Source organism: Martes martes (assembly GCF_963455335.1).
Source record: "Martes martes genome assembly, chromosome: 7".
NCBI classification, from domain to species: domain Eukaryota; kingdom Metazoa; phylum Chordata; class Mammalia; order Carnivora; family Mustelidae; genus Martes; species Martes martes.
Genome location: NC_137894.1, coordinates 142398131 through 142420583, shown reverse-complemented (window position 1 = coordinate 142420583; position 22453 = coordinate 142398131). Strand labels below are relative to the sequence as shown.

Genomic DNA, 22453 nt, shown 5'->3' with positions numbered 1-22453 from the left:
AGATGTGCCCCTTCTGGAATCCCATCCCAGAACTCAGAACCTCAGCTAGAGCCCAGGGCAGCCAGGACAGAGACCAAGAGACTGGACTCCGAGATCCACACAGATTCGAGAAAAACCCCAGAGGGACGGCAGACAAACCAGCTAGCCACAGAGATAAGGCAGAGGTGATAGGACTGCGGAGGGAGGGAAACAGAGCCAGAGGGACCATACAGATAGAGGGAGAGAGGGAGACAGAGGGAGGGAGAGAGACGGAGAGACAGAGGGATTGAGAAAGAGATGAGAAAGACAAATGACAGAACTGTCACCTTGGGCCCCGCCAGGGGCCAGGCAGCCGGCCGGCAAGTCTCTAAGGGCTGCCTCCCCGCTGTCCCGCGCCGCCAGGGCCAGCGGCAGCGGCAGCATTCGCCCATCAAGGACCCCCGCCACCCGCCACCCCCCGCGCCCGCACCTCCGCCGGCGCCCAGGTGCGGGCCCCAGTGCGCAGCCCCCAGGAGCGCTGCGCTCGCCCAGAGCCCGGCGTCCAGCAGCCGGGAGCCGAGCGCGGCCCCCACTGCCTCCTCTCTCCCGAGGGAGCGCCGACTCGGAACCCCCAAACTCCTCCCCCCGCCTTCCTCCCCGCCCAGCCCCGTGGAGCCGGGGCGCACCGGGGGCGAGGGCTGGGACGAGTGTGGGGAGGGGCCGCCCCCTGCGCCTCGCTCCTACTCACCCTCCCGCGCTGGATGTTCGCGCCGAGTCGCGCCGAGTCGCAGCCTGGGTTCGCGCTCCCCGGCGGCCGCCCGCCTTCGCCGGTGCTCCCCGCCCACACGCGCGCGCCGGCCCCCCGCGACACTCCGGCCGCGGGGCGCTTCCGCGCTCCCAGCCGCCGCTCCCCGGTAGCCCGCCCCGGGCGCGTCCTCGCCTCGACGAAACCGCAGCCCCCAGCACCGGATCCCCGTCACTTGAGACCGCAAGCGTCAGGTTCGAGGTTCAGGACCCGCGGGCGGCGGGGGACTGGGGTGGTCCGAGTTGGTGCGGCCAGAGACAGGGAAAGAAGACAGCGTCGAGTTTGAAGGGTGAAGCGGAGGGAAGCAAGTGGCATGGCCGCTGGGGGGGGGGGTGACCGCCCTGCTTCCCGCTCCTCTTCGCCCCCAATCCCATTCCCAAAAAGAAACACAAAAGTCCTGAGACAGCCTGGTGGACAGACCTGACAGCGGAGGGCGAGGTGCGTAGCCTCTGATCCACAAAATTCCCGCCCTTCCGCCATCCAACCTCTAACACCCACCATCCTCATCTAACATTCAGCTTCTGGCCAACATCCATAGTCCACCTTCAGCCTCCACTCAGCCAACCGTCATCCACTAAGCACCACCTCACTTATCTTCTACCAACCAACCACCATCCAGCCACCATCCCACATTCGTTAACCCTCCAATCCCAACCACCTCCCATGATTCAACCAGTATTCAGATCGGCTGCACATCTGTCTATTCGTCAACCACACCTACTACCTACCGAGCATCCATACACCATGAAAATACCTATCAGTCCAACATTAATTCACCATGTGTCCACCCACCACCTACCCACCCATCATTCACTGTCTAACAGCTTTCCGTCAGTATTTAACAACTATTCATCTACCCTCCATTTATCCATCCACCATAGGCCCGGTTGTCATTAATCAATCTATCATCTCTCTACTACCCATTTATCTGGATTTATCCACTACCCCTCCACTCGACTCCATTAGTCCAATCAGCCGCAATTCGTCCCATCTACAATTCAGTTACCAATCACCATCACTCCTCCATTCGTATTTCTACGAACTACAACCCATCATCCATCCACTCACTAACCATCTACCATCCACCCAACTCTTATCCCTATTCACCACATATCTAGCCACTCATTGTCCACCTCACAATATCCTCTATCCATCAACCAGCCATAATTCACTATTCATTCAAAACCCATTAAGGTATCTACTATCTATCTACATTCATCCATTCTAGAATAATTTATTGAGTGTGTTCTGTGTGCCAACTATTGTTCTAGGTGCTGGAGACAGAGTGGAGAGAACAGTGATCATTCATCCACCATAATCCATCCAGCATTACGATCCATCCATGATCCCTCCACTTACCATCCGTGCATCAACTCCCACCCATTGTTCACTGTCCATTCAATACCCATCATCATTCATTGTCCATTCACTATCCACTTGCCATGAATGCATCTTCCTCTGTGCACTGAACCATGCATTCGCCATCCACCACTCATCACCCACCATCCATCCACCATCTCTCCACCACCTTCTCCTTCGCCTTTCCACTTTGCATGCTTCCATTTTCCATGATGGAGCCGTCTGTCATTTAATTATCATCCATTCATCACCTAATCATCCATTCAGAATCACCCACTCATTATCTGTTCATCACCAACTTTCCATCTACACTCCCACAGCACACAAACCACTATCCGCTGTTCATTTGCCGTCTGTTCCTCCATTCATGCACCATTCAGCCCCATCACCCACGATCCATCCCTCAGTCACACATACTCACATTTATCTGTCATTTACCCATCATTCTCTATGAAAAGATCCATCACAATCACCCACTTACTATTTACCCACCACCCACCCATGCTGCACGATTCATCCACCCCCCAAGCATCCACTATCCACCACCTATTACCTGCAATTCATCCTCTGTCTGCAGATTCTGTCAGGTCCGTAAGTCTGTCAATTGAGTGTCCACATCATCCACTCTCCATCTACCAATCCAGTCTGGTTATCTGCCCATCACTTAACCAATTACCTCTTACACCAATGCATCTGCCATTCACCATCTTCCATCTATCCACCATCCAGCACCTCCCCCGACCATGCTTCCAATGCCTATCCAACCATCATTTATACACCCATCCGCATCACACACACACCTTTTACCACTGCATACACTTTCATCCCTTAATTCACCTCTCCATCCAGTCATTCATCCCCTACCAACCATGCATTCATCTAGTATCTCACCCATCCATCATTCTGCCCTGCATTCATCCATTGCCCCATATCCTTATGCTACCCATACACATAAACAACAGTTAACCTTCCTGACTTCTCTCTACCACCCATCTCCATCGTTCATTCACTCACCCAGCCATCTTCTCACCATTCTTTCACCCATTCACTCATAAACTAAACATTCAATAATAAATATTAATATTTTTAAGAGTTTACTTATTTATTTGAGAGAAAGCAGAAGCAGAACGGGAGGGAGAGGCAGAGGGAGAAGCAGACTCCCCACTGAGCTGGAAGCCCGATGGGGGGCCCGATCCCAGGACCCTGGGATCATGACCTAAGCCCAAGGCAGAGGCTTAACTGACAGAGCCGCTCAGGTGCCCCAATAAATATTAATATTAGGGGCGCCTGGGTGGCTCAGTGGGTTGAGCCTCTGCCTTCGGCTCAGGTCATGTTCTCAGGGTCCTGGGATCGAGCCCCGCATCAGGCTCTCTGCTCAGTACGGAGCCTGCTCCCCCCCACCCCGCCTGCTGCTCTGCCTACTTGTAATCTCTCTCTCCTTCAAATAAATAAAATCTTTTAAAAAACATAAATATTAGGGATGCCTGGGTGGCTCAGTTAGTTAAGAGGCTGCCTTCACTTAGGTCGTGATCCCAGGGTCCTGGGATCAAGCCCCACATCCGGCTCCTGGCTCAGCAGGGAGCCTGCTTTCCACTCCCACTCTGCCTGCTGCTCTCCCTGATTGTACTCTTCCTCTCTGTTAAATGAATAAATAAAATCTTTAAAAAAGCCATAAATATTAAACATGTATTACTCAGTGTAGTGCTGGGTTCTAGGACCATCGAGATGAATAAGATCCCATCCAAATTCATGGTCTGATGAATTCATACTCTGATGATCCAAAAAGAAGAGACAGGTCAGAGAAGGGTCACTGTGAAAATGTAAGTTGCGTTTAAACCTTGGTGCCTCCGTCTTCTGGGCATAGGCCCATCAGACCTCTGTGCACGAGTTTCCCAGGAGAAGGACCAGGAGGGGACATCGCAGCAGAATTGGCAGAGGCCTGATCCGGCCACGGAGACTGCAGTTTGGGGGACCCGATGATGTGGGCGTAAAGAGGACTAAGACCGGAAAAAGAGGTCGGCAGAGGTCAGGCAAGGCTAGGAACCCCCGGCTGAGGGTTGGGTCCCTGATGACGACGGGAGCTCTGGGAGGGTTCGAGGCAGGGAAGTACCCTGTCAGCTAAGTTCTAAGCAAGTTACAAAGTACTTCTCCACTGAAGAGCGCCTGAACCGGGGGCCAGAAGCGCAGGGGCCTGCCGTAGAGTCACCGTCTACAGCAGCGCGGTGCTGTGGCTGCAAGCGGTGCCGCCCCTCCGCCCCGACACCCTTGAGTCAAGAACGCTCCCATCTACACCACCCAACCCCCCAAAGGCCACTTTCCGCGTGGGGCAGAAATTGCTCTTCCTACGTGTTAATGCGGGCGCTGGCTGTCACCTAGGGTGTTGGTTATCAGCCAAGGTGTTAGCGCACAAGGGCCTCGCGGCTCCTGGGGATTGCCGCTAACAGGCTTCTCCGGGCGGGCTCAAGGCCCTTGAGGCAAAGGCCGTGGTGGGGGGCAGCAGGCTGGGGACAGGGCGGGAGGCCCATGTCGGACCCGCAGTGTCAGTCTTGAGGCCTATCTTCTCCTCCAGCCTCCAATGGTCCTTCTCCCCACTCCCGCCTGGCCTCCACCACGGACCCTGCCCCACGGGAGACGGGCAGATCTGGAGGCGAGGGAAGCTTTGTATCCTGGCCACGTCCAGCCTCTGCAGCGCGGCCTCGGTTGGTGCTGCCCCTTTCGGGACCTGTAGTCCCTCCCCGCGCCGTAGGAGGAGAGAGCGGACTAGGTGAAGAGTGAGGACCAACCATCTCTCATGGTCCCGCGCTGATGGCCGCGGCGAGACTGGAACTGTCCCTTTAGCCACCCCCTTACCACACACGCCCTCCCAAGCCCGAGTGGGGGTGAGGGCAGCTGCCGGGGCTGGAGGTACCCAGGGTGGGCGGAATCCTCGTTCTGGTCCAGGAAGGTTTGCTCTGTGCGCCCTCTTGCGGCCATTCCCGGGTAAAACGCCCCGGACTCCGGCCCGGCTGACCCTCGGTGAGAGGCAGGTCCAGGACTGAGCTGAGCCTCTGTGCCCTTGGTCCTAAGGGTCCTAACTAAATTACCCCAGGCGAGGAGCGCACCGGCTAAGGGATGAATGGACAGATGGTTGAGGAAAGGTCTGGCTGGAGAAAACCGCCAGCCGTCTCTACTACTGACCGTCTCTTCTCAATAAAACGTCCCCCCGTCCGGCACCAACACTAAATGTTCAGTCTTCCTTCAGGATGTTTCTCTCTAATGCAAATACTCAGACTTCAGAGTTTTTTTTTTTTTTTTTTTTAAAGATTTTATTTATTTATCTGATGGTGCAGGGAGAACAAGCAGGGGGAGTGGGAGAGGGAAAAGCAGGCTTCCCACTGAGCAGGGAGCCCGATGCGGGGCTCGATACCAAGAGCCTGGGGTCGTGACCTGAGCCGAAGGCAGATGCTTAACGACTGAGCCACCCAGGTACCCCAGATTTCAGGGTTTTTAAAATGCCACGATAAGAGAATCACACCAACAGAGGCAGTCCCAGGGAGCGAGGGGGAGCAGGTGGGTGGGCACAGTGCAAAGCACCCTTCCCAGGGTCTATGGGACCCAGGAGGCCCCACCGTTGCCATCAGCCACCACCACAGGCCTTTGGTGTGCCCTTGGACAAGGGTGGGGTGGCGATCCCCAGGGGTGGGAGAAATCTGTCCTCTCTGGGAGGCTGGAGTAGGTATAGGAGAAGGACCCGGGCCTGTCCTCCAGATCTGAACCGCCCTCCCTTGACCAGTACTGTGCAGGACTGACATGGGGGCATATGAGGGAGTCGGGGTGAATGAGGCAGGATGTCACAAGGGACGCCAGGCCCATCGCTTCGGGGCTCCAGGGGTCTGGGCTGGGCATTCCTGGCAGGCCACGAGGCTTCATTCCCGCACCCTTCCCAGCCTGGGAGACAGACCACTGAGTGTTCAGGGACCTCCGCAATGGTGGGCAAGGGGGCAGCCATGCACGGACTGAGAGCCTGGGGACGCCCATCCCTATGCCCCATTCCCCACGTCCCACTCCTCATGACTGAGGAAAAGACAGCCTACGGATGGTCCCCTTGGGGGCCTTGCTCCCCTCGGACGGGCGCTGCCAGATGCCCTGCTCTCTGCTCAGACCAGGTGGCTCAGAGTCTGTCTCCTGGTCTCAGTTTCTCCAAGCCTCACGCCGTCCCTTCCTCCCTGTGGGGGTGGGCGCAGATCCCAGGTCGCGGGAGCCTGAGGGGATCAGGTTGATGTTCCTTCCCCACTTAGCACCTCAGCCCGCAGCCTCTACCCCTGGCACATGGGACAAACTGGGGCTCCGAAGAGTGGGTCGGCGGGAGAATGGGAGGCAAAGCTGTCCCCCAAAGCAGGCCCCCTGCGCACTGGTGGAGGGAGGGGTTTGTTCCCCATTCCACAGGCTAGGGTGCCCACTGGTCCCCACGCAGGGAGCTCCGCTCACAGGCAAAAGGAGCAGGGGGGCTCGGGTTCAGCCCCACCGGGTCCGGGGACTCCGCGGACCCATCAAGGTCTGTAGCGGTGGCCTGAGAGGAGGCCCGATTTCCGGCCTGAAGGACAGGTGACCTTGGAGAGAGGCAGCCCAAGTGTGGGGACTAGGGCTAGGGCAGGTGAGGGCGGGGCTGCTGGTGGGACTTGAGGCTGGTCCCAGGGCAGAGTTGACCCAGACAGGAGGGAAGGAAGAAAGCTGTCCAAGGTTGTGCTGCCCACAAAGGCCACTAGGGCGGATGTCATGCCGCCTGCAACCAGTGTCCTGCCAGCAGAGCGCTGGCCCCAGGCAAGGGAACAGAGAGGCTGAGAAACCTGCCCAGGGCCGCAGAGCTAAGCACAAGGCAAGGCTGGGATTGGCAGGGGGCAGACCAGACCTGCAGCTGACCCTCGTGCTGGGCTGGTGCTCTGGGGTACCGGGCCGTGAGGAGGTAGGGAGGCACACCTCTCGAGGTGCCTGCACTTAACAGGGGCCACTCCCCAGCTGGGACGCGGCCTATCCGGTCGGCCCTCCAGCGTCACCACAGCCCTGGGGACAGCTACTGGCTGCAGACGCGGAGGGGTAAGCGGCTTGCCCCAGGGCTCCCTGCACAGAGCTGAGCGGGGACTCTGGGTTCCGGTCCCCTCCTGCTTCCAAGACCAGGGGCTTCGGGCGAGCCCTGGAGCTGCGGCTCTCCCCCTGCCCCGGGACGGGACGTGGAGTCTCTGCGGACCGCCGGGGGCTGGGGGGGCTGTGTAAGCCCTTGGACGGCTCAGACACTGCCCACTCCCCGGCGGCCTCCCGGTGACTGCGGTCTCAGGGCGGCAGCTGGGCTCTGCCAGCCCCACGGGAACCCTCTGCGCACCGGGGGACAGGCCGGAGCCAAACGGCGCGGGTGGGGGCGGCGGGTGGGGGGAGGACAACCCTTTCCCATCCCCGCCTGCGGGGTTCAAGGTCTGGAGGCCGAGCTGGCTGAGAGGTGGGACCCGGCACCCCATCCTGCCGGCCCCCGCGCGGGGAGCATCGGAGGAGGGCGCACCCCGCGCGCGGCGCCCCCGGACCCGGCCCCGCATCCCCCCGCCCCCGCGGCGGGTCCTCCGGCGGCGCGAGCCCCCGTTTCCTCCCGCGTCCGACAGCTGCCGTCCCCGGGCTCGCCTCGTGAGTGGGAGCAGAGGCCCCCGACCCTGCGCCCCGGGGCTGCGCTCTGCGCGGCGGGCAAGGCCACGGGCCCTGCGGGGAGACCCGCGCCGGGGGTCTCGGAGGCCGACTTAGCCGGCGGGTCCTCTGAGCGCGGCGAGGGGCGTGGGGCGGGTGAGAGCTGCGGGACAGCGAGCCTGGGGCAGTGAAGGGCTTGGGAGGCGCCGTTCCGCCCCCCGCGGCCTCACCCCGCAGTCCGCGCCAGCCTCGCGCCCAGGCCCCGGGTAAGGGCCAGTTTGCTAATGGGTTTGGTTCTTTCCCCAGACTCAGGTGAGGCAGGAGACCGGCCACGGGGGGGTCCAAAGTAGGTGTCCCCCTGAAGGTGACCGCACCCTGGGCTCCCAGCCTCTGTTGGGGGGGGTGGTAGGTGCCCACCATGGCTCAGAGCAGACGCCCGGGACAGAAACCGAATCGGTCCAGAGCCCCTGGGCTGGTTCTCAGTCTTGAGCATGGGGCGGAATTCCAGGGAGGGCCCGTCCCCCTGGTTCCCGGTCAGTGAGTCTGACCTGCATTTTTAACAACAGTGCGGCTAGTTGGGTCCGGGGACCACACTTGGAGAACCACAAGGTGGAAGGGGTGGCCAGAAGGACAGGACTGTCCTCAGTATGACCCTCCCAGGCCTCCACAGTCCCCATTCCAAGGCAGGACCTGTCAGCCTTGCAGACTGGGGACATCTCTGTGCTCAGGGCCCACGCTCAGGCCTCCGCTGCCCCCAAAGACTTAGAGGAAGACCTGACTTCACTGGGTGCCCCTGGGTAGGTCTCCTGGCCACTCAGAGCCTCAGTTTCCACCCATGCTACTGGGAGGAGAACAAGGCTGAGCGCAGATAAGCAAGAGGCTGCATGAAATGCTTGATGGATACAAGTCTTCAGGGTGATTCTTTTTGCCCAGGAAGGGACCCCAGCCTAGCCTAGAAGGAGGCCCTGCTACTGTGGGGAAGGGCAGCTCCGCATGGTGGTCCGGGGCGCCTGAGCCCAGAAGCAGGCTCTGCTCTCTGCTGGGATCCCCTTCAGGGTCAGGAGCCTCGGTTTGCTCTTCTGAGACAGGGTCGTTCCTGTCCCTGCCTCCCCAGTCCTCAGTGGGTTGGTCTGCAAAGCACCGTGCGCAGAACACTTTGACGGTTTTCAGGTTTTGCTGCAAAGCCTTGCTGTCCTCCCCATAGCTGCCCCCAACACACATGCACTCTGGATGCCTCCTCCCCGACTCCTTGGTCCCGCCTGCACACGTGCTCCTTCCAGGCAGCGCGTGGTTCCCTCCCCACTGCTGTATGTTCTGGAGCAGAAATCCTAGATCAGAGGGCCCCACTTCTGGAGTGGGGGAGCCATGGAAGGCTTCTGAGCAGGAGAGATGTGGTCAGAGCCAGCCTTTGGGAAGGTGCTCGGGGGCGACTGCCAGGCAGGGGCCAGCGGGGCGGGAGGAGGCGGCGTGGGCGGGAGGAGGCGGCGCGGGCTGTTTCGATCCCCACCTCGTCTCACCTTCCAGCATCGTCACCCTCAGCAGCTACTCTCTGTAAGTAAACACAGCGGGACTCCTGCGTAGAAGGTGCCCAGTGGGACTGCAGGCTCTGGCCGTGACCTCTGATGTTTTGCAGCCTCTGCAATGCAGGGACTCCATGTCCCTTTCAGATGAGGAGCTCAGGGTCACAGAATCAGCCTGCTGCTTCTGGTCGGGTCCTCTCACCAAGCCTGCACAGACAGTTGCTGGGCACTGCTGGTTTCAGTGCTTTGGGATGCTGGGAACATTCCTGGGGGCAATGGGGCACCTCAGGCAAGACCATGCATTGGGGGGAATTAGGAGGGCAAGGCTACAAACTCACAGTCCGGTCCATGTCAAGGTGCCAAGGAGATAAGAAGCAGTCCACTCGAGAGATGACTGTCCAGCCTTCCCTCGCTCCTTCCCTGCCACCCTCTCTGGGCTCCCAGCCTGCTTCCCTCATGCACACACGTCGCCGTGGGCACTTTCTTTGTGTCTGATCCTGGCAGGGTACTGGCTTATGCCCCTGACCTTCAAAGTCCTCCACGTTGTCAGCTGGGAGGCTGAGCAGGAGGGAGACAAACACGCTTCTGGAAGAGCCCTGGCCCAGAGACACGGGTGGCAGGAACCCTCAGGAGCCACCACCAAGATCACTGCGACTTCATGACCCTTCATGTGGCAACAGGCAGGGACAGTGGAGCTGCTCCCGAAGGTTGCGTCAGGGCCCACCTGTGTGTGTCCGGGCCTGCTCCCTCCCTGCCGTCTCACACTGGTCACCTTTGGTTCCCATTCTGTGCCTGGAAACCTCATCCGGCTCCTTCCTTCCTGCTCATGTCTTAGCTGCTGTAGCCCAGAGGGGCAGAGGCCTCCCTGGGTCCCCCATTTCTGTAAGGCAGGCACCTCCTCCTTCTCCGTCATGTTGCCGTGTCTGCTTTCCTCGAAGCCCTGGCCACTCTCCGGAATTCTCTCTTCCTACCCCTCTGCGCCCTGGTCTGTGGTCTGTCCCCGGACGAGAGTGGACGCCTGGGCACCCGTCTGGGCCACTGCTGCACCTTCCGTATCTAGGGCCGTGCTGGCGCACAGTGGGCCGTCAGCAGCTTTGGCTTGGTTGAGCGAATGGATCTCCGTAATTTTTTAATGAGTGCAGGGACCATTATTGATCTGTGTGTCTCGGGTTGGAAGTTCAGGTTTTCCTGACTTAGTTGCAGGTAACTGATAACGAATATTACTGTACATATGGTTGCATCCATCAGAGTCCCAGCAGGGACCACGGGGAAATCAAGGACATCCCGGGCCCTGGCCCAGTGCATAGAACCCATTCAGATTCTCTCTGACGCTTGGGTTCAATGTCCCAGGCCCACAGCGACCGCTCCTCTGCCCGTTGGTTCCATGGCACGAGGGACCAGAAATAGCCGGTGGGGGCCGGGGGCGGCCTCAGTTCCATTTGCTGGAAGCATGACTGTTTCCTGATGAAAGCATTCCTCTCTTGGACACCAGCCCAAGGTCACAGGAAGGAAAGCAAAAATTCTTCCAGAGTGGTGTTTGGTGTTACAGTGAGAGGGGACGCTCCCGCCTCCCCTGCATGGCTCCTGGACCCGCGCATTCGGGCTGTGGAGGGGTGCTGCTAGATGGTGCTTTGTAGGTCAGGGCCCACACCACAATCCAGACCGTGGGGTCTGGGGTGTTGGCTCTCCTCCAGCGCCAGAACTAGCCTCCTGCAGGCCACTCTGCCACCCTCTGAAGCCAGCTCCTTTGGGGTGTCAGGGCACAGGGTGAGTCCGGGGAATTTCACAGGCCTGGGCTGTCCGTCTGCTGGGCTTCCTCCACCAGAAAATGAGGCCTTCAGTCTAAGGTGGTGTTGCTTGCGTTGCCATGGTGATGGATAAATACGACAAGTCTACAAATGGTGGTGTGGGCAGAAGCGATGTGGCTGGAAAGGCAAGTACCGACCCAGAGTATGCAAGAGCCAGCCGCTGCCCTTTCCATGATGGAAGCGGTCCACTAGGCAACTGCCCGTCCCCCGGGGGAATGGCCCCATATTAGCAGCTCACTGTGGGGCCCTGACGTTGCTAAGGTGGGCGCTCAGCTGTCATGGAAGCCAAGTCAGCCTTGGTGAGGGGAGTCCCTGTGGCTGAGCCCCTGCACAGCCGCCCTTCCGGCCTCGTCAGTCACTTGCACATAGACCTCTTGAGAAGACCCTGGGACGGGCGAGGAAAGAGGCCGATATCCTCAGAATGGGTCACCTTGTCCACCTGACCCACAAGAGCCTCCTCCACAGTAGAAGCCGTCCCATGACATTTGTGCCCATCCGGAGCGGCCCATCCACTTGCGTTTCCCCTACAACTAGAAAAAGTTCATTTTTCCAAGTCTCTGATGGGCAGGCCCACCCGTTAGCTGCTGCCCGTGGACAAACACAGAAGTTTTGTCTCCTGGGAGAATCCGTCTTCACCACTGGCTTTCAGGGTTTCTCTTGAGTGTGTTTGTAAAGCAGCAACCATCCATCCTCTGGCTAGACCGGGGCAGACCCATCTTTAAATCAGGTCCACACTTTTTCAATCCTTTTTTGATTGGTCATGTCCCTTCCCACGAGGGTGTAGCTCTGCGTTCAGAGGAGTTGGCAAAACCGGAGGAGCAGATCCCGTGGAGGCTAAGCCACCTACTTCCTCATGACGCTTACTCGGTCCTCCCAGGTCTACTTGGGCTCAGTCTCATCTTAGAATGGTCTGCCCCAAGCACATACAGCTTTATGATTTAGCGGATAAGACACTATTTTGTAATGGACCACTTGGGTTGCATAGTTTCTTGGTGTCTGTGGCAGGGTGTTAAGTCCCTGCTAAGGTCCAGCAGCAAGCCAGGAGCTGTCTTTGAACCAGAGAAGAGCTTTCAGTGGAAGCTGGCATGGCCTTACTCCAAAACCCTGTGTGTATACACAGGGATCTTCCTCTTGGGACTTGCCCCGGCACGAGTCTCTGCCGCTTGCTCTCACCACAGAGGGTCTGCTGGACCTTAGGGGTCAGGTGGCGGGGTAGCTTGCACCAAAGCCCGGAGCTGCTGGAAGGCTCATTTATGCTCTGGGTTCCATTCAAAAATGGCAGTCTTGGAGGGTACCCAGCGATGAGTCAGAGAAGCTCACCCAAGCCATAAATGCGTCTATACAACCCAACAGGGCCCATTAGGCCCCGTGCTGGGCCCTTCATGGTGGGCATTCTTATGCCTGAAAAGTCTTTATTTTCACCTCCCTTTCTTGAAAGTTACTTTTGCTGGGTATAGAATTCTAGTGGGGTTTTTTTCCCTTTCAATACTTTTAAAGATGCTGTTCCAATATCTTATCATTTACATAATTTCCAATAGGAAATTTGATGACATCCAGAGAACCTGGGTGGCACAGTTGGTTGGGTGTCTGAGTCTGGGTTTCAGCTTGGGCTGTGATCTTGGGGTTGGGAGGTCAAGCCCCATATCAGGTTCTGCTCAGCACTGAGTCTGCTTGAGTTTCTCCCTCCCGCCCCCTCTGCCCCTCCCTCCTCCTCTCTCTCTCAAATAAATAAATACATCTTTAAAAAAAGAAATTTGATGTCTTTATTTTGTTCTTCTGCTTGTTTTTTCCCTGTTTCTTTTTTTTTTTTTTTTAACTGGGTATGAGGAATTCAATTATGATGTGGCCTTAGTTTTCCCCTCATGTTTCTTGTGCTTGGGGTTCATTGAAATTCTTGGATTTATCAGTTTACAGTTTTCATTGAACTTGGAAAAAAAATTTTTTTTAAGATTTTATTTATTTGACAGAGAGAGAGGGCACAAGTAGGCAGAGAGGCAGGCAGAGAGAGAGGAGGTGGGGAAGCAGGCTCCCTGCCAAGCAGAGAGCGCGATGTGGGGCTTGATCCCAGGACCCTGAGATCATGACCTGAGCTGAAGGCAGAGGCTTAACACACTGAGCCACCCAGGCGCCCCTGAACTTGGAAAATTTTAAGCCGTTATTTTTTCCAAATGTTTTTTTCTGTCCCTTCCCTTTCTTGTTCTTCTCCTTCAGGAACCCAATTATCCCTACATTGGGCCACTTGATATAATCCCACAGTTCACACATGCCGTTCATTTTTCTGGATTCTTTCTTCTCACGGTTTTAAGTAGGTTCTATTGCTATGTGTTCACATTCACTAAACTTTTCCCAGGTAATGTCTAATTTGCCATTAATCCCATACCATATGTTTTCAAGGAATTGTAGTTTTCACCCCTAAAAGTTCTATTAGGGTTTTAAAAAATGTCTTTTGTGGTTCTATTTTTTTTAACATATGGAGTATTGTTATAATAACTTCTGTGCTAATTCTAACATTGTGTAAGTTCTGGGTTGGTTTATTAAACTGATTATTCTTCTTGCTAGGGGTTGTGTTTTCTTGCCTCTTTGAATGTCCAGTCATCTTTGATTAGATGCCAGACAGTGTGATTTTATCTTTTTGAGTGCTGGCTATTTTTGTGTTCCTATAAAAATTTGTTGTGCTTTGTTCTGGGATGTGGTTAAATTGCTTCAAAAACACTTTGATATTTTGGGGTTTTGTTTATAGGACGTTAGGTCGGTCTGGAGCACTGCTCAGTCTAGAGATAATTCCCATCTAAAGGCACAACCTTCTTAAGAATTCTACCCAGTGCTGTTGAATTACGAATTTTTCCAGTCTGGCTGGTGGAAAACAACACTATTCCCAATCTGTGTGAGTACCACGCACTGTTTTCTCTAATCTTCTTGAACGGTTCTTTCCGAAGCCTTCGAAAGTTCTCCCCACCCCCACACGGGTGCTGGCTGAAATGCTGCTGATCATCTTCAGGGTTCTTTCTCTGTGCAAGGTTCAGGTTTAGAGGGTTTGGCAGGCAGAGACACACAAGAACTTCCCGGCAAGGACAGTGACCTTTGCCCAGTGTACATGTAATAAATTTATCAGAACGGTAAACTGAAATTGGGGGGGGCATCAAGATACAACAAATGTAGGGGCACGTGGGTGGCTCAGCTGGTTGAGCGACTGCCTTCGGCTCAGGTCATGATCCTGGACTTCCAGGATCGAGTCCCACATCGGGCTTCCAGCTTCTTGGGGAGTCTGCTTCTCCCTCTGATCTTCTCCTCTCTCATTCTCTCTCAAATAAATAAAAATAAAATCTTTTTTTAAAAAAGAAAGATACAACAAATGTAGAATCCTCAAAGGTGGTGTAGGATTACCATATGTAGGCTGTCAACAGAAGTGCATGAAAACCTGTCCCACGCTCTGGAATAAAAGGTGCGTCTGACGACATGGTCCTGCTGGGGTGTGGAGCAAGGGCCACGCCTTCCTTCACCTGAAACCTAGGGAGTATAGCTTCCTAGGAATTGCTCAGAGAACTTAAGATGTGGCCCTCTCTTGGGGCCATCGTGGACTAGGAATGGACTCCCAGCCAGGGAGGGAGGGCTCGTGAGCTGGTCTGGAGGTAGCGTGTGCTTCCGTGCTCCTGAGCATTTGTACAGCGAAGGATGCAAGAGTGTTTCCTGGGGACAGATAGGAGTCACGGGGGTGGGTCATCTTAGGTTCTGTCTAGTGGTCCCCACTGAGGGGTAGAGTGTCCCCTGCAGCCACAAAGTAACACCCACCCAGAAAAGTGATGACGTATTGCCCAAGAGAGGGAGCATCAGGAGCCTGTGAATATCCCCAGGCACAAAGGGGTCAGCTTACACCCTGCCAGACCAGAGGTGGGACTGTAGCCTCCCTCCGCCCCGGTAGTAGCTGCAGGTGGGGGGAAGCAGGGCCAGGCTAGCTGAGGCTCAGGAAGGAGCAAGGCAGGCCCCAAGCACGGCCCCTGTCCCCACTGCTTATCTCACGCCCCCCAAGCAGGGTGCTTGAGTTAAATCAAGTTCCAAGGTGTCACTCGGCAAGCCTGGGCATTCTGATTTCCGAACTGAGACACTTCAGCTTGAACTTACCGCAAGCTGTGTACTTTGCAGGGTGTTGGGCACAATGCTGGGCTTAGCCTGACTTGCCGTGCCGCTCAGACCAGAAATCCAGGGGAGCCCAAGTAGGAGCTCATTGTAAGGATACTGCTATGGACTGAGGATGTCCCCAGAACTCATATGCTGAAATCCTAATCCCCAATGTGTTATGTGAGGAGGTGAGGATTTAGGGAGGTCATTAATGGGATTACTGCCCCATAAAAGGACGAATAACTATCTCTTCCCACCATGTGAGAATATAGCAAGACAGCCTTCTATAAACGGGAATGGGGCCCTCACTCGAACCTGACCATGCTGGCACCCTGATTTTGGACTTCTAGCCCCCAGAACTGTGAGGAATAGATTTCTGTCTAGAAGCCACTCAGTCTATGAATTTTGTTATAGCGGCCTGAAGTTATTAAGACATATACAGGGGGAACTTCGTGGATGCCTGAAGACACTGGGATTCTCTGGTCTGGAGGACCCAAGACCGCTCTATCCATCAGCTGGTCACAGAGCCCCTAGTCTCTGAAATAGTAATTGTAATGCATTCCACTTACCAAAGTGAGCATTTACTAAGAGCCTGGAACCGTTCAAAGTGCTCAGTGAGTGTTCACTCATTTAGTACTTTCAGAAACTCGCTGAAATACAGGGTGGGTCTTAGTTGTTCTCTTTTTACACCTGAGACTGAGGCACAGATTTCTAGTCTTCAGAGTAGTGGGCAAGACCTATTGGTACCCACGGTGCCAAATACTGACGGAGAGTACACGGTGAACTGGGACCTGACTCAAGCCAGCGAGTGAGGCAAGGCTGGGCTGAAAGGCAGTGCTCTAACAGCTTCGGGTTAAGCAGACAAAATGAAGGTGGTCCGGGAGGGGATTCGAAGGGGGAGGTCTCGGCAAGTGCAAAGGCAGAGGCAGGAGGGAGCAGAAACCGTGGGAGCTGTACGGAGGAGTGACACTGCAGTCCGAGACTGAAGAGAGGAAGATCAGGGCGGGAGAGTGGAACAAGACCAGGCTGAGCCTGCTGGGCCTGAAGACGAGAGAGTACGTCATCCAGACGGGGGCCCTGGGGGATGGACACTGTTACACTTCCACTGGGACAAAGAACGGGGACCGTCCCGGAAAAACTCTGGCATCCCATCACCCTACTTAAAAGCAAAGGTAAAGAATTTGGTGTTTAGGGGCGCCTGGGTGGCTCAGTGGGTTAAAGCCTGTCTTCGGCTCAGGTCATGATCCCAGGGTCCTGGGATCAAGCCTCGAATCGGGCTCTCTGCTCAGCAGGGAGCTTGCTTCCCCCTCTTTCTCTCTGCCTGCCTCTCTGCCTACTTGTGATCTCTCTCTCTCTCTCTCTCTCTCTGTCAAATAAATAAAATCTTTTAAAAAATTTTTGGTGTTTATCCTAAAACCAGTGGGAAGTCTCTGGTTTGGAGCCACGTGGTCTGGTCACCCCTACCTCCTCCCAATTAAAGTTGAGGTATCATACATACAAAATGAACAAATATTTAGAGTACAGTTCAGATTTTAAAAAATAAGTATGTACAGATCCGTCCCCAGATGGTCTGATCAAGATACAGAATGCTCCTAGCCCCCAGTTCATAATCCACCCGTAGTAACATCTACTCTGATCTCTAACACCAAGATTGTTTCTGTCTTTTAAAGATTAAGGTGTAACATATACAGAGTACAGTTCGAAGAACGTTATTTATGCCTACTCCTGCATAACCACCACCACATAAAATTATACAACACTTCCAGCAGCCAGGAACTCCCTCCTACCCGTTTCCAGTCACTCCTTCCTCCAAGAGGTAGCTCCTATTCTGATTCCTATTTCCATACTTTAGTTTTGCCACAGGCTCCTTCGGTTTTCCGTCTACAAATCTCTATCCGCTCTACCTCCTTGCCCCGGATCTGCTGAAGCCCCTCACCCTACCCCCTTCCTAGGGTTAGATTTCCCAAGGCCTGGCACCCTCCCGCCCAGCTCTCAGCCACCCCGTCGCCTCAGTGACATCCCGTGAGCTCCAGGCGGCCCCGCTGTCCTGCCGCCAAGGGTCTGTTCGGGTAGGGGTGCTCTCCCTCACCCTCCTTACCCCGCCACCCAAATAAACCAACAATCTCACTGACGCAGCGACCCGCTAGGCAAACCCGGCCTGGAGACAGCCGGCCGCAGTCCACCAAACTCCCACCCAAGGCATTGCTTGCAGTTGGAGAGAGCTGCAGAGCGAATCTGAAGTGGCCCCTGCGGGGCACCCCGAATTCACGCGGGGCTGGGTGGCCCCCCGGGTCGCCGCTCTGCAGCGGCCGCGGCCAGGCCAGGCCTCGGGCTCCCGTGCAAACCCGGCAGGGCCCCGCTTCCCAAGGCTGCTCCCAGCTCGGACGCGCCACGGTTTTAAACCAGCGGGTCACGCCGCCGAAGCCCCCCCGCCTCCCCGCAAGCACCGGGTGCCCTCCGGGTCCCGAGGCGTGCGCGAGCACGGACCCCGCAGCCCCGGGCCTGGTCCGCGAAGCGTCGCGCACGCCGCCCGGGCGCCCTTTGCGCACGCGCGGGCGCGCAATCTCGGTGGCGCACTGGCCGCGCGCTCGCCCCGCCCCCGCCTCCTGGCCTTCCCAGCATCCCGGACTCCCTACGGCAAGCGGCGAGGTCCCATCCCGCCGGGAGCCGGGAGCCGGGAGCGCAGGGGCGGGGCGGCGCGCTGAGGTCAGCGCGGCGGCGGCCGGCCCCGCCGTGGTTGGCTGCGCCCGCGCTGGCCGCGCCCTGGTTGGCTGCGGGCCGCGGGGCTGGGCCGCCGGGTCGAGGCTGGGGTCGGGGCTCGGGCGCCGGCCGGGCTTGCGCTGCGCTCGGCTCCGCGCCGCTCCGGGTCGGCGGCTGGCGGCGAAGGCGGGGAGGGCGCGGCCGCGGGCGGGGCTGAAGGGCGCGCGGCGGGGCGAGGCGAGGCGAGGCGAGGCGAGGGCGGGCCGCGCCGGGCGGGGCGGGCGGCGGCGCCGAGGGGAGGAGATCGGCCCATGGACCCGCGGGGCTCGGCGCCCCAGACGCTGCGCCGCCGGGACCGAGCCCAAGATGTCGGCCTAGGCCGGGGCGCGACGACGCGGACGGGGCGGCGACGAGGCGCCGCAGCTGCCGGGGCTCGCGGCCGCCGGGCCCCCGAGGGCTCGCCCTGACGGACTGGCCGAGCGGGCGGCGAGAGTCCGGCGCGTTGGGAGCGGGCCGCGCGGCACCATGTCGGCCAAGGTGCGGCTCAAGAAGCTGGAGCAGCTGCTCCTGGACGGGCCGTGGCGCAACGAGAGCGCCCTGAGCGTGGAGACGCTGCTCGACGTGCTCGTCTGCCTGTACACCGAGTGCAGCCACTCGGCCCTGCGGCGCGACAAGTATGTGGCCGAGTTCCTCGAGTGGGGTAAGTGCGCGCGCGGCGCCGGCCTGCGCCTCGGCCCCCGGGCCTCGCCTGCTCCCCGGCCTCCCCGAGCCCCCGGCCCGCCGCCCGCTTCCCGTCGGGCCGCTCCTCGCGCCCTTGTCCCTTCGCGGCTCTCGGCCCTCCCTGCCCTCCGCCTCGGCCCTGGCGCGTCCGCGTTCGGCCGTCCCGCCCCCTCATCCTGCCCCTGGGAGCCACATCCTCCGTTCCCACCCCCACTCGCTCCCCGCCGCCGGCCAGAGCCCGGGCCGCTTCCTAGATCCACCCTCCCGAGTCTGGATATCATTTCCTGCAGCGCTCCCCGGGAAATCCGCCCCCGCCCCCGCCCCTAGCTCCGGGGTCCAGAGTCGGCGTCGAGGCCCCCCCGCACGCCCTGCTGGCCTGTGGGGGCTGCCGCGTGTGGTTTCTACATCTGCGCCCCCCACCGCCCGGTGGGTCCCCCATCTGCGTGCGCATTTCCGGGGAGCCCGGTTCTCTCGGACCCTCCTGGGTGACGGCCTGCGGCATCCTCTGGACGTCCAGGGCTTCAGCGCCCTTTACTGTAGCACCTCCAAGGGAGTTTTCCGGTGAAAAGCCTTGTTTTGCAAGAACAAATTGGTTTTCTTCGTAATTGCGCTGGTCTCTTGTAATAGGTGGGGGCAGCTGGACTGTCAGTATGTGGGAGTCGTTTAGAACTTCGTTCATCTGATCCTTGCATGCCTGCTCTAGTTTCTTCTGTAGCTCTCCAAGCATTGATCCGCTGACCTGTTTTGCTTTATGAGGACTAAAGTCTGATTAAGCCATTCGATGATCATTAGAATCCCGGAGACAGCTACAGGTGTAAAGGGAGACCCTTTCCGTTAGTCTCTAACTAACATGGGCGTCCTGTCCAGACCCTCAGACTCACTGGAACGACTTAGTAGGAAAATGCAGTGCTTATGGTCAGGCAGACCTAAGAAAATCTTATCCTGGGGTGGTTGCGTCATTGGGCTAGGGCTGTGCAGTTTGAACCAGTAATTTCTAATCTTTGGGACTGATAAAGCTGATATTTACACGAAGAAGCAAATGTATCCTGAGGTGAGGCCTCCTACTCTGCCAAAATGGTAACTGGAATTTGAGATTCTGTTTACTAATTAAAACTTAAGTTGAGAGGGTTTGCTTTTTGCTCTCTAGTGAGATGTTTTGTAAGAGCAGCAGGAGAAAGGCGACTCAGAGCCCAGGACAGCCCTTTATGCTTTATGTCGGTAGGGACCACTGTGCTTGGTCATAGGCGGTCATAGGTATCTGTGAAATGAGAGCCTTCTCTTTCTGGGATCCTTTACCGGATGTGATTCTCAACCAAATAATTAACTCAGTTTCGCAGTTGCAGAAAGCGAGGTCTTTGGTGCTTGTTACATCTGAGCCTTCTGGGTGTTGTATTTGCCTTTCCTTGCTGAGCATCGATGTTGAAATCCAGACGGTTCCACAGTCAGGTTCAACTCTGTGCACAGTGTGTGGGTCGGAGTGTGACCGAAAGGAGAAGCGGAGGGAGGGTTGCTGTAGTGGTGCGGTATGGCCTCTGTAGGCTGAAGTCTGACAACCGGACACTCTGTGCCCGCTTGGTTCCTGTGTAGCCCCCTCCCTGCCAGACTGTGCAGGCCACTCTGTGATCTGGTGGGCATCACTGCAGCAGGCTCTTCTCAGCGCGGGTGGAGGTCTTATTTTATGAGATTCGACTTTTCCAAATGGAAATAGAAGATGTGCCTATAACTTAGAAATATTTTCGAAACTGTATTCTGGCGTTTTGGAACTTACGATTACAAATGAGTTACAATGTCCTAACAACTCTGCAGGAACTGTGAACCTTGACTTGCAGGGAAGAAAAATGGACTGAGGTTTAAGGGGGCATTTTAATGAAATTTTAATACTACTTCTAAATACTAATAAAGTAGGAAACAGTATTTAATCTCCTGCATGTTAGCATGTACACTTGTAACTCGCAGGGGTGCGTTACTAATGAAGATGTGTGTACGGTCATTATGTAGTGTTCCTTAGAATGCCTGTGTGTTACAACTGGAAGGTGAAGAATTGGGCCGTTCAGTGGAATTGTGGAGTGTTATTAGGTGTCCTGACTTCCGAGTAGAATTACTTCTGCTCTGGAAACAGAGACGTAAGCCGTCGACCTGGGGTTGCTGTCTTTGGATTCACACTTTGCGTGGTGTTTGAAACCTCCAGCGTGTGGATCCTGGCACGCAGAGGGCCAGCCTCTCCCCATCTTCCAAGTCTTGGTAGGTGTCTAATGACAAGTAGGTAGAAATCTCGAAACTTAATGAAGAAATCCAGCTATTCAGTTCAGATTTTGAGAGTTACTGAGGAATCTTGGAGGAAATTTGGAACGTATAAGTAATAAGTAATAAAGGTTTTTAATTTTAAAAAATTGTTTTATTATAACAACAGGTGGTAATGGATTTTTTATTAGTTTCGGGGGTAGAATCCAGTGATTCGTCAGTTACATATAACACCCAGTGGTCATTCCATCATGTGCCCTCCTTAACGCCCGTCATCCAGTTACCCTCTCCCCTCCCACAACCCTCAGTTTGTTCCTTATGATTAAGAGTCTCTTACGGTTTGCCTCCCTCTCTGCTTTCATCTTATTTTGTCCTTCCCTTCCCTTATGTTCTGTCTACTTTGTTTCTTAAATTCGACATATGAGGGGCGCCTGGGTGGCTCAGTGGGTTAAAGCCTCTGCCTTCGGCCCAGGTCACAATCCCTGGGTCCTGGGATCGAGCCCCACATCGGGCTCTCTGCTCAGCGGGGAGCCTGCTTCCTCCTCTCTCTCTGCCTGCCTCTCTGCCTACTTGTGATCTCTGTCTGTCAAATAAATAAATAAAATCTTCCACATATGAGTGAAAAATATTCCACACACGAGTGAAATCATGGCATTTGTCTTTCTCTGAAGTTTTATTTTAAGTTAATTTCAGTTTTTTAGAGAGGCAGTGCGTGGGTGCAGAGGGAGAGGGAGTGGGAAAGAGAAGCTCAAGCAGGCTCCACGCCCAGTGCAGAGCCTGACCTCTCGACTCTGAGATCATGACCTGAACTAAGATCAAGAGTCAGACACTTAACTGACTGGTTCACCCAGGTGCCCTGTTTTTAAGTTTTAGAAGAAGAGCTTCTGGCTCTTATTTCCTTTTTTGCCATAGTGGTTGCGTGGGACAAGGGTGAAGACCTTCACTGTAGGTCTTTAATTTTCCCTTGATTATGTTTATAGTTTGATTAGTTTCCTCTATGAAAGCCTGGACTTCAATTTAAAGTTGGAAATACCCTGCTTTGCATCTGTATTTCTTTAAGCTGTATTTTAATGCAAATTTCATCCCATTCTAAATAGAACATATGAAGCACTTTGAAATTTCTACAAATACAAGTAAATGAGATGAATTTGCTCTTAACTTTGTTACATAAAAATACTTTTACATGCGTTAAATATTTTTTTTAAATATTAACACCATTAAATATAATGGCTAGTGTTACAGTTGGATGGAGCTGATGTTGGAAGTCCCAGCCATTGGCAGTGGGTGGACCGTGGTGGCTCTGTGCCCCGACCCCCACATGGCCTGCCAACCAGGTGGGAAGCCTGGAGCTTACAGTGGTGTAGGCAGGCCTCCGGGACACAGGCCTCAGTGTGGGTTTCCCAATTTGCAGTCCAGGGCACCTTGCTTTACCCTGCCACTGTACTTCCTGTATAAGGAAGAGGATTAACCCTTTCTAGCCCTCTGGACTCTCCTCATTTGTGATTTTTCTTGTTAGGAGGTGGCATTACCTTCATCCGCATGAATTCCCATAGCAGTTGGCACAGGGATCCTTGGCCCGA

At 55.9% G+C, this 22453-nt stretch overlaps 1 protein-coding gene across 1 annotated transcript in view; it reads left to right on the top strand.

The window, feature by feature from the left end:
- Positions 1-18292: 18292 nt before the first annotated feature.
- Positions 18293-22453, top strand: part of CDC42BPB (CDC42 binding protein kinase beta) — a 98805-nt gene continuing 94644 nt past the window's right edge. Inside the window, exon 1 of the mRNA XM_080807783.1 lies at positions 18293-18612. Within this exon, the coding sequence (XP_080663909.1) occupies positions 18438-18612 (175 nt within the window). The 5' untranslated portion in view covers positions 18293-18437. The remainder of the gene's footprint in view (positions 18613-22453) is intronic.